The sequence below is a fragment of the Leucopleurus acutus genome (genome assembly GCF_964270905.1).
Source record: "Leucopleurus acutus genome assembly, chromosome: 19".
NCBI classification, from domain to species: domain Eukaryota; kingdom Metazoa; phylum Chordata; class Mammalia; order Artiodactyla; family Delphinidae; genus Leucopleurus; species Leucopleurus acutus.
Genome location: NC_139161.1, coordinates 23,252,068 through 23,268,522, shown reverse-complemented (window position 1 = coordinate 23,268,522; position 16,455 = coordinate 23,252,068). Strand labels below are relative to the sequence as shown.

The 16,455-nt window shown below is 47.5% G+C and overlaps 1 protein-coding gene across 4 annotated transcripts in view; it reads right to left on the bottom strand.

Moving 5' to 3' along the window:
* Positions 1-12,360, bottom strand: part of IGF2BP1 (insulin like growth factor 2 mRNA binding protein 1) — a gene marked incomplete at both ends in the record, with an annotated part of 38,391 nt that extends 26,031 nt beyond the window's left edge. For all 4 annotated transcript variants that reach the window (XM_082860232.1, XM_082860233.1, XM_082860234.1 and 1 more), the window contains 2 exons: positions 10,944-11,004; positions 12,186-12,360. In XM_082860232.1, the coding sequence (XP_082716358.1) occupies positions 10,944-11,004; positions 12,186-12,360 (236 nt within the window). The remainder of the gene's footprint in view (positions 1-10,943; positions 11,005-12,185) is intronic.
* Positions 12,361-16,455: the final 4,095 nt, after the last annotated feature.

Here is a 16,455-nt window from a genome sequence, read left to right as displayed (position 1 = left end):
GCATGAGCTCCTCATTGCGGTCGGTGGCTTCTGTTGCAGAGCACGAACTCTAGGTGAGAGGGCTTCAGTAGTTGCCGCACGTGGGCTCAGTACTTGTGACTCACGGGCTCTAGAGCGCAGGCTCAGTAGTTGTGGCCCACAGGCCTAGCTGCTCCACGGCATGTGGGATCTTCCCAGACCAGGGCTCGAACCCGTGTCCCCTGCATTGGCAGGCGGATTCTTAACCACTGCTCCACCAGGGAAGCCCTGTGCTCCCTATTATGGCAGAAGGAACTCGTCTTTTGACCCACAGCACGTCACACAGAGCTCTAGAGAAAAGAAGATGCTCAATAAGGGAAATTACGGACATCTGCCATACTTACCTGGGGGCCTCTCCCCACTAGGATGCCATCCCTCTCTTCCAGAAGAGTTGTCTTCCCACAAACATCTCCCTGCCTGTCCACAGTGCTCTCCTGAATCCACTCCTATTTTTTCTGCCTGTCCTCCAAAAACACAGCTTAAGCTCACTCAAAGCCTACCTCCTGTTAGTTCCTGAGGTTGTGTGCCTCTCATTGCAGTCTCTTAGCCTCTGCTGTCCCACAGCTTTTCCTGGATCTAAAGTGAAAACACTGGAGGGCAGGAATTTTATCTTGCACCTCTTTTGTGCAGCTCCTCCTCCCTATGTCTCCCCCTTCCCTGCCCTGAAAAAGACCCAATAATGCTAAATAAAAACCCAATAAATAATCAAATGTTTAATTCAGGAGAGGGGTCAGGCAAAGACCCCCATTTTATACAGAATGAGGAGGTGGCCACCATGTAAGAAACAAAATTGGTGATCTTTAAATATGGCCAGAGGGAGGCGGGAATGGGGTGTTACTGTTTACTGGGTAAAGTTTCAATCTTGCAAGATGAAAAGAGTTCTAGAGACGAACGGAGAGGATGGTTGCACACCACTGTGAATGTTCGTAATACACCCGACCTGTACACTTAAAAATGGTAAATTTTATGTTATGTGTATTTTACTATGTAAAATTATTTTAATTATTTCATATTAATTTTTAATATAAAAATTTAATTTTAAATTTAGGTGGGTTATTTTTTGGCTGTGACATTCAGCTTAGCAAAATAAAGAATCAAAAAATAAAAAAGGATAGAGGTGGAAACCTAAAAGCTTCTGGAGAAAAATGACCCGATAAATTGTATTTCTTTGCCATCTCCACTGTAAAGACCAAGGTCTTTTGTTTGTTCTTCATTATATTTCTATAACCTGGCAGAGGGCATGTCAGTAGCAGACTCTGGGGCTTCTCTGGTGGCACAGTGGTTAAGAATCCGCCTGCCAATACAGGGGACACAGGTTCGAGCCCTGGTCAGGGAAGATCCCACATGCCGCGGAGCAACTAAGCCCGCGCGCCACAACTACTGAGCCCACGTGCCACAAGTACTGAAGCCCTTGCGCCTAGAGCCCGTGCTCCGCAAAAAGAGAGGCCACCGCAATGAGAAGCCCGGGCACCACAACAAAGAGTAGTCCCCACTCGCTGCAACTAGAGAAAGCCCGCCCGCAGCAACGAAGACCCAACACAGCCAAAAATAAATAAATAAATACATTTATTAAAAATAAATAAATAGGAGACTCTGAATAGATAAAAATAAGTGGGTGCACGCATACGTGTGTGAATGAATGCATGATTAGAAGTACCAAGCTTTGGAGCAATATGCAAGCTATCAAATGTCTATACCATGTTAAATATTCTCTTGCATGATTTAGTTGTAAATATATATTTTTAAAAAACACCCCACTCCATCTCCAAAAAATGGCTAATGACTGACTGGCAAGAGCCCCACACACCCAGGCTAAAGTGGCTGACCATGTGATGTTCTGAAGAGGAGAACAAAGGAACTCGGGCCTAGACAGGCATCATTCCTCTTCTAGTTAGAAGTGTAGGGAATTCCCTGGCGGTCCAGTGGTTAGAACTCTGCACTTCCAATGCAAGGGGCAGGGGTTCGATCCCTGGTCGGGGAACTAAGCTCCCCCATGCCGCAAGGCATGCCCCCCACCCCCGCAAAAAAAAAAAAGTTTAAAGGAAACTACTCAAGATGGTCAGGGGCAAGGGTGGGAAAGTGAAAGAAAGATGATCCGAGAGATCTGTGAGATTATGAGGTTCATGAAGATCATTTTATTCCACCTCTTGCCTCCCACAGCTTATTCTGGAGAGATATCACTCCACTCTATTCTAAAAAGTCAGCAGAAGCGGCTTTGAATCAAATGGTAATAAACGTTGGGAGGAAACCTCTCTATATAAAATAACTTCAGTCAGCTAGATTTTCCCTTCTACATTAAATAAAAGGTTGCTGGAGTGGACACTCTAGAAAAGTGAAGAGACTGTTCTTCTTAACCCTGCCGTCTCCGCAGCCAACATCCTATTTACATCTCATCCTCGCTCAGAACACACTGGCTGCAGCCACCAACAGCCACGTCTGTGAAGGATCATCTTTGCCCTTTAATTTAGGGTTCTGTCTCCAAATCCTGCCAAAGCAACTGCTCTCTATTACAGTTGGACTTCTCCTCCCAAGCAACTCAGAGACCTGGAGGAGGAAGTGGCATAAATACGTCTAACTCTGAATAGATAGCCTCACCAAGCTTACTCCACCCAACAGCACCACTCCAGTTCCTCTCTCCCCCCATTTTCTCCTCCTCAGAGTACCTGATGGAAAGGTGACAAGCCCCAAGCAATCCCAAATGCCACTCCAGAAAAGAGGCAACACACATCATTCCGCATAAACTAATTGTAAAACCCTTTATAGTAACTGAATAAAGTCACAAGCCTGTTAAATGGCCTAAAACCACATCTGGATTGGAAGCCCTTCTCCCCACCCCAGTAAGAGAAGATTCAACCTTCATTCCCTGGACTGAGATGTGGAAAGGGGCTATAAGTCTGTGGGTTTGTGAGTTTGTACCTTTGGGGCAGGGAGGGCTGAAAAAAGCAAGTGGACATCAAAGTGGGTCCTGAGCACCCCTTTGGGGACTGTTTCCAGACCAGGTAGAGAAACTGAGACCACTGTGGCTTTGCTATCTAAGAGGCACGGGAAGGGGAGCCATGGCAGTCACTTCCTCCGCCATCCAAGGGTCCCCAACTCCTGAATGCCTACTTTGTCAGCTTAAGCAAGAAGGGAACTTCAAGACAAACATGCCCACCTCCTACCAGATAGGGGAAGCTGCCCATTTCTTCTTCCTCAGACCCCCAAAAGGACTTACACAGTCCCCTTCATCCTGAATTCTTACAACACCTCATCTGCAGAATTAGGATAGTTCTCCTCTCATCAAAGTCCTATCCTACATGCACTTTTGACAGGAGCACCAAAAGTGTGAAATTTCAGCGAGGAACCTGGCCCAGGTTGAGGGCATCAACGTTGCAATGTATGCTCCATTCTCCTAAGAGGATGGTTAAGAGACAGTGGTAAGGGGCTCTTGAGGGTTGCCCTGATGAGCTTCACCTCCTTCTCCCAAAAGGTGGCCTTTCCTTTCAGCACACAGGTGATCAAAAGCATCCTGCACACCAATCCCCCTCAACATGCCTATCCATCATCGTTCCACATAAACTACACGCCATATTCACAGAAGTGTACCTGAACACCGTACCTGTTGCCTTAGATATATGGCCAAGCTGTTACACACAGTCCAAAGACAGGAGACACAGATCCACATGGGAAACAAATAATAGCTAATGTGTAATAGCACCAGCTTACAGTTAAGGCAATGACAGCTCAAGAAGATTAAGTAACTTTTCCAGTTTCCCAGTCATTGCCTGACTCCAAAACTCTTGTTTTTGAGCACTGAGCTCTCCTGGAGAGACCTTTCCTCCACACTCCTGTAGGATTGAGTGAGGGACCTAGGGTAGGTCATGAGACTCTGACCTAATAATAGAGCTTCCTCCCTCCTTGAGCCTCAAGAATTCTGCAAATGATTCCTGTCCTCCCTGCTCCTGTGGCCAAAGAACTCAGACTCCACAAACAACCTTTACACAAGACAATTTTTTTAAAAATTTCTAAATTCTCCGATTTCTCCTCTTAAAGATTCTAACTATATCCAATCAACTAAACTATGCAATCACACCTCACTTAGACTTAACATTTTCCATTTCAGGTGGCCAAAACATCTGGATGAAGGACTAATTTTTTAACTGAAACTAACGCAAAATGAATAAAAATTGAAGCCTTCCTTAACCCACTTTTCCTAAGGAAACGGTGAAAGGACTGACTGGAATCCACAAAACAGATACATTGGAGATGGAAAGAGAAAATGAAGAGAGATCCTCCACTTCTCCCATCTCCACAAACTTCCCCCTAAACTATGGCCAAAATTCCCACCCATCCTGATGGGTCACTTATACGCCTTTAGCCACCAAAATGCCACTTGTCTAATAATCAGACTTGTCCTAGGGGTGTTGAAAATATCTGGACAATCCAGTCAAAACTTCTTTTACTCATCCAGCTGCTTGCTCTGTTTTTCATACAAAAGCAGTTTACTGGTGGGCTCGCCATGCTCTCTGCTCTCTGCCACACGACCAGAACGTCAAATCCTGGAAGCCTGGACTTCTGCACTAGGACTGCATTTCTGGTGGTGTTTGTTCTGTATACAGTTACATTTCAGTGTTTCGCAATCAGGTTTTCTCCAACTATATTAAAATGATGAGGTCCAGACCTACTTTTCTCCTGTGATTTACCCATTATCAACACACGTTTGATTTCAGCAGTCTGCGTTTAGGGTGAAAGCTTGTTCCAGCCTGTTGTTCCTTCATTCCATGACTATTTATTGCAAACCTACTGGCTGCGAAGGAGAAGCAGGTCTTACAAAGCTGGCTCTGCTTGTTCAACACTAGGATGACCCCTTGGACCCACTAAAAAGTACAGAGCCCCCTTTGAACAAACTCAAGTTCTTCTACTAGAATGCAGTTAACAAACTGGGGACTGGACATGTCCCTGCTGGCGATGCGCCCTTGAAACGGTTTGTGTTGTCACAGGCACTCTCCTGGTTGATCATTTTCTAGCTAAATCAAACTTTTATCAATAACCAAAAAAGCATACATTTTGATTCCACGTTTTTTGAGGAGAGACCTTTTCTTATTTGTTTTGACAGACATTTAAAAAGGTGTGGACTGGGCCCAGGTGGAAATGGTATTATGCAAATTTGACATTAACATGGAGTCAAACACTGACTGAGACCCTGAGAAAGATCTTCAAAGCCTCACCAGTGGCCAAATGGAAGACCTGTTGTCAATCTTTTACAACATAAATAAAACCCATCATAGAACCTCTGGTTACTATTACTCCCTTTGTTATTGTTTCAGTCAGCCTTTGGAACATGGGGACACACAGTCTATCTACTGAAGATTACAGATTATGCGACGCTGTTAACTCTCCAAGGTTCTATGCCCCATGGCCAAGGGGCCTCAGCTCCTGGGAGAGGGCAACAGTTAACATGGACTTCCATTTTCTCTCCACCTCTCCATCCTCTCACTTTCCCCTGACCTGCTCTTTTCCTCCCTCCCCTGACTCTTCACTCCACAATCACCCTCCAGCCTTTAGCTTTTGCCTTAGAATGTAAAGGGCTTGAGACAGCGCGGGCGCTGGAAGGTCTGCACCGCGGGGCCTGGGACCTCTCCCGGTGGGGAAGGCTGGGGAAGCCGCGGCGAGGTTTGGGATCTGGGGGCTCCCAGGACGAAGGCGAGGCTGTGGGCCGGCGCGCCGCAGCCAGGGGTCTCGGGACCCTGGGAAAGGAAGCCCTCGTCGGAGACCCAGGCCTGCGGATGTTCCCGGGCAGGGGCTGGTTCAAAGGCAGGCGAGGGCCCCTGCGCGGAGCGGGCAGAGATTGCGAGGCCGGGGCTGGGCTTGGTCTACGGCGGGCGGGGAAGGGCAGCGGGGCCGGCGCGGGCTCTCCAGGAAGCGCCTCCAGCGCCGCCGCGACTTTCTCTGTTTTTTGAAAAAGCGAAGGGAAGGCAGGCAACTCCGAAAGCAAAAATCGCCTTGCCCTGGGCTGAATCTACCACCCGTCTTCCAAACCTGGTGTCTGCGACCCCCTCTCCCGTGGGTCGCTGTGCGCCTCTAGCCGCTCCTCTTTAAAAGGGAAGCGGGCAAATCCACCCCAACCCCCATCTCCCTCCCTCTCCCTCCCTCTCCCTCCCTCCCTCTCTCTCTCTCTCTCTGTCTCTCACCCTTTCTCTCTCTCTGTCTCTCTCCCTTTCTCTCTCTCTCTCTCTGTCTCTCTCTCTCCCTCTCTCTCTCTTTTTTTTCTCCCCGTCTGGAATTTCCAACCCAGGACTAACTCGTCTGATTTTTCCAGTCTCCCCTGCTGCTTTTTTCCTCCTCCTCTTTTCTCTCCCAAACACTCCCATCCCAAAATCTAAGCTGCACTTTCTGGAAGGCATTAGCCACATTTTAAGAATCTTTTAAGAGGATGGGGAGCGAACAAGACTGAATTTAAATTCTAACAGCTGGCAAAATGTCTGTTCTTCAAACGCCTTTGCTTCATACATTTATTCTAATAACAACATCACCAACACTACCACCCCCCCACACACACGAAAACCAACACAGGTACAACCAATACATATCTCTTCAACACAAAAACCCTTAGACGTCTACAAATAGCACTTAGGTCTCCCTCTTTTCACTTAACTAAAATTTTAATGTTTTAAAATTTTCTACTCACTAGCCAATCTCAATGGTATCTTTGTCAACTGGCTGTTACACATTATAGAATAAATAAGCTCAAAAAATAAGCCTTAAAAGTACCCAAACACATAAAATATGATTCAAATAACATATATTAAGGTAATTTAGAAAGATGAGAAGCTCTGGACCTTTGAATCAAGATTCTTCCAATGGGAATGTCATGTATTTTGTCTCTAAAACATAATTACAAGAAAGAATGTTTTGCTCTTGTTCCAGCAAAATCTATGCCATTAAAACTTTACATTTGAAACAGCTAACTATACTTTGAATAAATTAGTGATGGGAATTACAATTCTTCCCCCTCTTTACTCAAAAGTTCTCCATCTGGGAAACCACTGGAGTAAAATTTCATCTTTCTACTTTGGGTTAGAAAATAAAGTGTTCTGGAAACCTACAACTCTTCCAGAGGATAATCATATACCACTGTCTTTAGGAAAGTCACCTTGAAATACTGAGCACTAAATAACAAGTTAAAGATTTCTCTAGCAGTGAAAAAAACTTAATTTATGAATTTGTAAACATTTATTTTCTAGGTGAAAATTAAAATGGGTAAAGTGAATTGATTTCCACCTTTCCTCCAAAGAACACAGAAAAATTAAGAATCAACTTATTTAAAACTCAAAAACTTGATATTAGTAAGAAAACCTTTTTACTAAAAGTGTCACAAACCGTTTCTACTTTAAACTTACTAGTTGATTATCTGGTCAGACGTATCTTTTAACCATAACCACTAAGGCAAAAGTGCCTGCAAGTACTCCCACCCTAGTACTTGTCCTCCTTTACAGTTGTTTTTTAAAGACATTCCCTTGTTTCTTAACAACCCTCATAATTAATTTTCAGCCCATAAGAACAATTTTCCTTAAAGGCAAACCCATTTCTGAAGGCAAAATTTTTGTCTGTTTTGAAAACATTTAGTGATCCAATTATTTCTTCAGAGTCTCCGCAAATCACTTAAAAATATTTTTGCCACTTACGAGACATCCCTTTGCAGAGATTTTTAAAGCAACTAACTTCAGAAAATTAAACCATAAAATCAGAATTAAGTTTGAATACTTCTCTTCTGAGAGTTCTCACACTTATAGGGCTAGGAGACCAATTTTTGTGTGCTTTTTGATATTTAGAAATTTAAGGGAAAGTGTTATTAGCCCACCTCATTTTAAGTCAGAGAAAACAACCATTAATCTGCCTAAGGAAATCAAAGTCTTTAACTTGAACACATTTCACCTAGAGAAATGCAGTACATCTCTTCACTTCTTTTCTTAACAGCAACAACTTTTATTTTGATGACACCAGTGGACAGGAGGTATGCTATCTTTAGGCCACATTCCTCTAGAAAAAGGCACACACAGTGGCAAATGAAACAAAAATTTAATTCCCTTTTAAGGAATTTTCTCCCCAAATACCCAAGCCTCACTAACATGATACCCCTCTACCTTAACTACTCAAGTGTCTTAAAAACAAACAAACAAAAAAAACATACAAATCCTTTCCACAACTGTCTTTAAAATGCTTTTGGTTTTCCTCCTTTGTCCTAATACTTGACAGTGAATATATACAAATTCTCAACAATAAGCTGAAACTCTTGACCAAAATTCCAACACTGACTAAGAGGGTATTTGGGAAGGTGATCTCAGAGAAATTTAACGCCACCCATTTTAAAAATTCAACTTAATGTTTTCAGTTTTTCAACTTAAAGTTCAGTCTCTTGAGTTCTTAAAAAGGAATAAATTATATTTAGCAAATAGATACAAGGTTAAAACAAAATATATTAATACTTCAAAATCAGTTAGAGTTAACTGCTAAAAAATATTTTATCATTTTCTTGATAACCCCCCTCTTAAAAAAAAAAAAAAGAGGAACATTTAGGTTGCCAGGTTTTTATGAATCTCTTAGAAATGTTTAAAAAGTCATAATTCATTTGGAACTGAGTACATCAAGAAGAGTTCTCCTCTATTTTAAACAGTAAAAACAATATATATATATACACACAAAATATATGCACCATTGTTCATTTTGCTTAAAATATATTAGTCATAATTAATTAACTAGTTCCTGTTCTATACATCATGAGATTGAAAAAGCCAGGAACAAACCAACTAAAGAAATACTTTCAGACAGACTAAAAACACATACCACAACATGCTTCCTCCAAGAACACAAAATGATAGAGAGCAAACTGACTTCATGAAAACAAACTTTCTTTTTTTAAATCCTAAAACTTCAAAAATTGATTCATTCTAGAAAAATGAAGTGCCTTACCACCACTCAGAAAAAAATAAAACACAACTGACTCAATGTTTGTGCTCAAAAATTATTTCAGGAAGGGGGGGAGAATACACAAAAGATTGAATATGGGTGTGGAAGGGAAGATTTTGTACCCACTCCTCACAAACCCCACCCCTTCCCAACTCAAAGGAGCCCTCAGTAATACATTTTGGAGGGAACAAGAAGGAGCCTAAAAATGGCTTTAAAGCAAGCAGATGGCTTAGGGGAAAAGACCCATAAACACTGTGCACCATAAAAATTAAAATATAAATGTTTTGCGTTCCATTTCATCACATTTTGCTATTTTCTTGCTTATCACTTTATTCCCTTTAAAATTTAAACCATCCTTTAGAGCAAAAGAAAAAAATTCCATATATTTCAGAATTCCAGTTATTCTGGTTATTGTCCATCAACATGTTTCAAACACTTAGCTTTCAGGTCAAATATCCACTATCTTCTCAGTAGATCTACTGATGTCAGTGTACATAGCTCTCTCATTCCCATCTCCAGGAAATGCTTCCAAATAATAAATAAGACTTTTTTTCTTTCTTCCGATTTTATTGTCTCTTTACTCCTAACTCTAATTGCCTTTCCAATAACAAAGTATTTCAAGCACTTGAGGTTACATCACAAGCTCTATAAACATAGTTACAAGCCATATTGATCATCTATAGAAACAATAGTTCCAAGTTACTTAAGTATCTCAAGCTAAACCACGGAACAGATTTTTCTCACATTAAACTTTCTAGACTCTCTTAACTGCCTTCAGAAAAACACAGCCACCCACCTCCACCTTCCCACCCAGAAAAGGCCAGGAACTATTCTAAAATGTAGCAAGTTTCCAGTTGAAATGAGGGGAGAAAGCGAGGAGAAGATCAAAGACTTACTGGGGGCTGCAACATGAGAGAAAACTCTGCACTGTCAACATGTTTAAAGTCAGGTCTGAGAAAGCAGAAAGACTGCCCTTATACTTCCCAGCCAGAGTTCAATGAAAGATCTGAACCATGAATCAGCTTTGGGGATAACATGATAAGAGTTACCCCCTTTGCTGAAGTGAGGATAGGAAGGTATTGGAACACACTCTCTCTCTCTCTCCCTCTCTCTCTCCCTCTCTCTCTCCCTCTCTCTCTCCCTCTCTCTCTCTATCTCTCTCTCTCTCTCTCTCTCTCTCTCTCTCTCTCTCTCTCTCACACACACACACACACACACACACACACACACACACACACACACACACCATTCATCCAGGGAGTTCTAGACCCTCCAAAGAGCCCCAGCTCACAGCCTGAACACAAAGCTCTCACCCCAGATGGTCGGTCCCCTTGCAACAATGGACTGAAGGAGTGGGGGTGGGGGGCTCAGAAAGGATAGTACAGCCAAAGCATATTTGCAAAATCCAGTCGGGAGGGGAGGATGTGTGATGGGAGGGACTAGAGATAGGTGTCTGTGAAAAAATAATGTCTTTGCCTGTTGCAGAAATATAAATAAAGCACAGAATTCTTTGGGTGGCAGGAATTCATTCCACTTCCCCTAGGGAGTCAAAGGGGACCCCCTCCCAATCCACTTAAGAATTATGGTGAGGGAAGGGGGGGAAAAACAGTCCTGCTAGAAACTTGCTGAATGTCCATGAGTCTCAACTCTCTAAAGATTTTTAGCTTCCCCACAAAAATGGTCCCACACACCATGAACAAACTCAACAAGGTTCCTCCTCTATTGATTTTTCCCGCTTTTACCTCTCCAAGTACCATCTCCTAGCCCACCCCAGCCTCAGCTTTTTTTTTTTTTTTTACAAGCTGTAAACCACCCATTACAAGATCTTAGCCAATCTTCCCTCCCTGCCCCCAACATCCGGAGTTGGGGGTGGGAAGGCCAGTCATGGGTTTCTTCCACTGGAGACACTATGGACCCCTGAACACAGCCTCTCAGCGCCCCCAGGCTGACCCCCTCCCCAGAGAAGAGCTCTTTCCTACCTTTGTTTTTTGGGGACGGAGTGTTCAATCTCTAGGCGTTTTCCTTGCAGCTCCACTTTCCCTAAAGATTAAATTGAAAAAGACAACATGAGAGCTTGGACGGCGTGGGGGGGGGGGCGGCAAAAGGAAGGAGAAATCAGAGTAATTCAGGAGTTACTGGGATTTGAGATCTTCCTAGGAATCCAGGTAGTGGGTTCCGCAGCCGGATGCGAAAAGGTCGCCTGGGGAATGGTGGAGTCTCTAAATTCATTACCGTGTTTTCTGAATTTTTTTGTTCTCTCACTGAGGTAGCCGAGTAGCGGACGGCTCTGGGAGCCGGATCTGGGGGAGGTGCGAGGGCGTCCGTCCGTGTGGGCCGGCTGCCTTTACGGCTCCCAGATGTGGGGAGAAGGGGCCGAGAAAGGGCTCCCCGTTTCTCCCAAAGTCTGTGGCGGGGGGTGGGGGTGGGGCTGCAGAATGAAACTTTATTTTCCTGTCGAACCAGGGAGAAGGGCTTCGGGCGGCGGGGTGGTCACCTGTCGGGGCCGGCCGGGAGGCGAGGTCCGGGGGAGCGGAGCTGGGCCCCGCGAGGAGGGTCCCCGGCGGCCGCCGCGCGCTCCTCTCGGCCCAGCCTGGGCGTCTCGGGAAGCAGCATGGCGACCCGCCGCCGCCGCCGCCGCCGCGCCACCCCGCTCACGCCCCACTTTCAAATCAAAATGGCTCAAGCCCCGGGCCCTGGGCGGTAGGCGGGACCCCGCTCCTCTCAGGTCTGGCCCGAAGGCTGCCGTCCCCACGGAAACCCTGGAGGTCGGGAGCGGAGCGGGGACCCCTTCCCAGCCCGGAAAGGCCTACGGCGGAGGAAGGCGAGGGGGTGCGCACGGGGTGGGGGCGTCCAGCCTCGGACACCGAGGGACTGACGTAGGGCGCCCAGACTGAGTTCGCCTCGGTGGCGAGCCCCCCCCAACTCCTGCCAACAGGGGCTCCCGCCCCGTCGGTTGGGGGCTAGGAGGATCACCTCACTAAAGCCGCCAGCTCTTCATCTCGGGCTAAGAGGAAGGGGCGAGGAAAGACGGATATTTCCGCGCGAGGGGCCAGCGAGGGGACGCAGGGGGCGTCGGAGAAGGTGGATGGGAGTCGGTACCGAGGCCAAGCCCCGCAGGCCGGGGGCAGAGAGGAGTTGGCGGGCAAGGAAATAAGAGGAGCAGGTCCCCGTAGTTTAGGCATTTCGCGGTGCTTTTTCCGGGGAGGTGGGTGCACTCTTACCGGAGAAAGTTTCGATGGCCTTCATCGCCCAGTGTTCGTCGGGGCAGTCCACGAAGGCATAGCCGGACTTGACCAAGAACTGGCCGCTGTAGGAGATCTTGTGCTCCGCAAACACTTTCTCCAAGTCCGCGGGGGTCACGCTCTCGTTGAGATTGCCGATGTACAGCTTGTTCATGGTGGCGGTCTCGGGCAGGACGCAGTCCTGGGCAAGGCCGAGCGGGCGGGCGCGGGCGGCGAGCCTCCTAGGCCGAGGCGGGAGGCGGCGGCAGCAGACGCAAACTTTCTTTGCACCCCACCCCTGAAGTTGTCCGGAGCCGAGGAGGGGAAGGCGGCCGGAGGGCGCGCAGAGGTCGCGGGAGAGTTCGGGGAGGCCCGGGAGAAGTGCCCGCGGCGCGCTGGGAGGCGGACGACGCGGCGCGGCTCCTTCCCTTCTGTCCGAAACCCCTCCAAGCGGGCTGGTGTGTCACGTTTCTCCGCGGCCGCCCTGGCGCCGCCTCTAAATAAAATCGACTTGAAAAAAAAAAAATGGAGCGGAAAAAAAAAAAAAAGGCGAAGCCACGTGGTGAAAGCCCCCACCCACCCTGCAGGGGAAGACCCCCGACGCCTCTGGGCCCTTGGGCCCTCCAACACGGCCCAGCCCACCAAACTCCCGGCCGGGGGCGGGGGGAGGGTGCCTCTCAACTCACCCCCCGGGTAAGTTGGGCTGGTGGGGGCTGTTTTCCCGAAGCTCTGCTTGCCCCCTCCCCCTTGCAAGAATCTGGCCCCTAGGGAGGCGCCCCGCCCCCCACCCATCCCCCTACCCGGGCCCTAGCTGGGGGGAGAGTGGTCCGACCCAGAATCTCCCACCTCTTAATGGGTTGGATAAAATGTGCGGTTATTTTTTATTCGAGTGGCCGGGAGTGGGGGGAGTTTGCCCACCCTACCCCAGCTAACTGCTAGCGACTGACAGGCGGGGGACGGCCGAGAGAGACAAAGAGAAGCCGAGGACTTTGGGGTCTTCAAGAGGGGGTCGCGCGAGCCGGTGATTTCAAAAGAAAAGCGCTATTCCCCTACATCTTTAAGTGGGGGGGGGGTCTCGGCCTTCCCAGCCCCAGCGCTAGGAGAATCCCTCGCCTCGGGGGATACAGGATCGAGGGGCCCTGCGAGCGCGGGACTGGGAAGCTGGTAACACGGGGGATCGTGGCTGGAAACCAGGGATCCACAGGAAATCATGTTTCGGGATTCCCCCGGGGTTCATACCGGGGGTTCGGCTGTTGAACTATAACGTCTCGTGGTCCTGGGGGAAAGCGCGGATCCGGCCCAAGATGACCCCGAGAGAGAGGGAGGGGTGGAGAGAAGGAAGAGGAGTGGTCGCGTGAGCGGACCCGGGCTAACCAAAGGGGGAGGTCTCAGGCAGGGAGTGACAGGGTGGAGAGCTAAATGATCCCTTTCTCCCTCCCTGACGCGGGGGCAGACAGGTGGAGTACCCTACCCCCGTCCCACCCGCGACAGCGACGGCAGCTTTCCCAGCGCTGGGTTCGGGTCTCGGAACTTTGTTTGGGGTGCGGGATTTGGATCCCGGCGGGAAGGCGGGAGAGGCGCCGAGGGCCGGGGGCCGAGCTCTAAGCCCCGCCCACGTCCCCAGGTCAGACCCGCAGGGGGAGGGGGTAATTTCCGCTCGGCGCTCGGGGAAGCGAGGGGCGGGAGCTGTGCTCGGAGGAGGGGGCGGCGGCCCCTCCCCCGCCCGCCTGGGGAGGGGGAAGTGGATCCGCCCTGGTCCCTTCCCTCGCCTTTGACCAACTCGTTCCGGATCTTCTAGCCCCGGGAACCCGAGGGACGGACCCGACTGGGCAAGGGGCGAGATGTGGGCGGTCGCACCCCGTCTCGGCGGTGGGGGAGGGGGCAGTTGGCCGCGCGTTTCGGAGTCCCGGCTACGCTACGCAGAGCCGGGCGTGCGGTCCACGAGCACCCGGGATCTCAGGCCGAGGGGCGAGCGAGGCCAACGAGTTTCTAGCGGCGGGGGCTGGGATGGCGCCAGCGGGTGGTGGAGAGCGCGGCCAGGGGACCCTGGAGCCCCCTTACCCAGCGAACCAGGGAGAGGGGCGGGGGTGGACCCCCAGTCATACCAGAGTCTCTTCGAACTGGGCGGAAGCTGGGGTTTTGCTCTGGGTTCTAAGGGAGGGAGAAATAATTCTGTCGCGGGCACGCGTGCTGCGAGGGCAGGTGAGGAAGGGGGTCACTCTCCCTTTCCCGGTCCCCGACCCCATTGTCTCAGTCGCCTGCGGCCCGGGCCGACTCCGCAACACGTGTTGGCTGCACCGATATGAATGCCTTAGATTTTTTTTTTCTTGTTATTATTTTGTGCTTGCAGAGTCAGTGAGCCGATTCCGACTTCGGCGCACCGCCCTTCTGGCAGAAGATTTTCTACCGTTCAAAAGTCAGGAGTTAACTGCACGCTCCACCTTTGTCCCCCTCCCCGTTTTCCCCGCGCGCTGAAAAGAAATGGGGCTTGGGGGTGGGGGTGGGGGAGGGCTTCCAACTCGGTTTCTCCATCTCCACCACCTTAAAAACCCACCCTCCAAATCCGCGTTTTGTTCTTGCCAGCCACGTGGTTGTCGGATTTTTACTTTTGTGATATTTTTTCTTTCCATGGGTCTGCAGAAATTAAAATACCATAAGCCATCAGTTGCTGAGCAGACAAAAAATGTTTTCTCTCCAAGAAGGTGGGCGATATCTCTCTTCCACCCCCCACACCTCCTCCGACTCTACCCCCTGTTTCTAACTCTTAATATTCAGTCAGCTCTTGACCATAAACAATTTTAAACAAACCAGTGAACTGGAAACTGCCTGCCACATAGTAGGTATTCAAGAACTAATTTCTTAAGTGAAAAGCAAGCTAATACAAATGTTCTTTGTACTAGAGCAAAGAACATTCGGAGGAAAATTAAGAGGCCAGGGGAAAAAAAAAAAATTATCTTGGCGAGAATGTGTGGGTCTGTTGCCCGGGGACTCTTCTTGGTGCTGTGTGTGTACTTTTGAAAGGGCTAAAAGATGGTCTCAGAAAGGCTGTTGTGTTCCTTGGCCTTTCCCTATATAGGAACCCCGCTCTCCTGAAACCTTTTCTGTTATATCTGGGAACAAGGAAGAGGGTACTTGGGAGGGCATTCCAGTTCCCAGAAACTTTAAGTGCTGTTTGCTTCATTTAATTTAAATCTTTAGGAATTAATAGAAGCACCTCTCAGGTTTTCTCCCTGGGGAGCATGTCCACTACTCTTTATTCCTAAAACAAAAGCAAGTTACACCCCACAAAAATCTTCATTCAGATCTCTAGACGCCTGTAAAATGCAGCCCACCTTTTCTTATCCTAAATTCAAAGGGAAACAAATTTAAGTTAATAATTGAAATCGGTTCACTTTTATGTTGATTTTTTCCATTTAAAAATAGAAGTCTAAATGTTAGCTGAAATTACTCAGTTTCTTTAATGTTTTAAAATGACAGAGGAAAAAATATAAATGTATTAAATTAAAAATTTACCAACTACTGATAAATTGAAACTGATTAGTTCTTTTTAAAAATCAGCTGTTCACTGAATTCTAATCCTCCCCCCACCCCCACCAAGAGCTTCTGTGTATAGTCAGAGGCTGCAAGAACACAAGAGAGAGGAGGCAGCTGGGGCTGAGATGCAGACCCTTTTAGCCCCCAAATCAGTTTTGCCTCAGTGACCTGGCTATTTTAGGCTGAGGTTGGGGAGACTGAATGATGTTGATTGGTGCTTCATCTCTCCCCTTTGAGTGAGTCCAGCTCTAAAATTAACCTGAGAGAAGGGCTATTTCTTGTCAAGACTCACATTCCCAGGTTAGGGATAGGAATGGGATGACTTGGGATTCCATAATTTATCATCATTCTTTTCTTTGGCTTTTTAAAAATTAAATACAACTACTCAACACTTACTTGTTAATATTTTTTTTTTCTACACAACTTCTTTGGGAAAATTTAATCTTCAGTGCAGAGTTCAACTTAGTTTGTGAGAGTTAAAAATATAGCTGCAGGATAAATTGTTTTCTTTAAGAATAATGATTTTTAAAAGTATTATCATTATACTTCTTGTTGTTCTCCTCCCCCCTTCCTCCTCCTTCTCTATTTTTTCCTGGAGAACTGTTTGGTCTAGTTACATAATTCAATTCTCTGAATTCAGAAACACTGAAACTTGACTCCATTTTAAAGATGGGATTCTGATCCATTTTCCTTCAGTGTGAACATACAAATACATGCAGAGAGAAAAAAAAAGAGA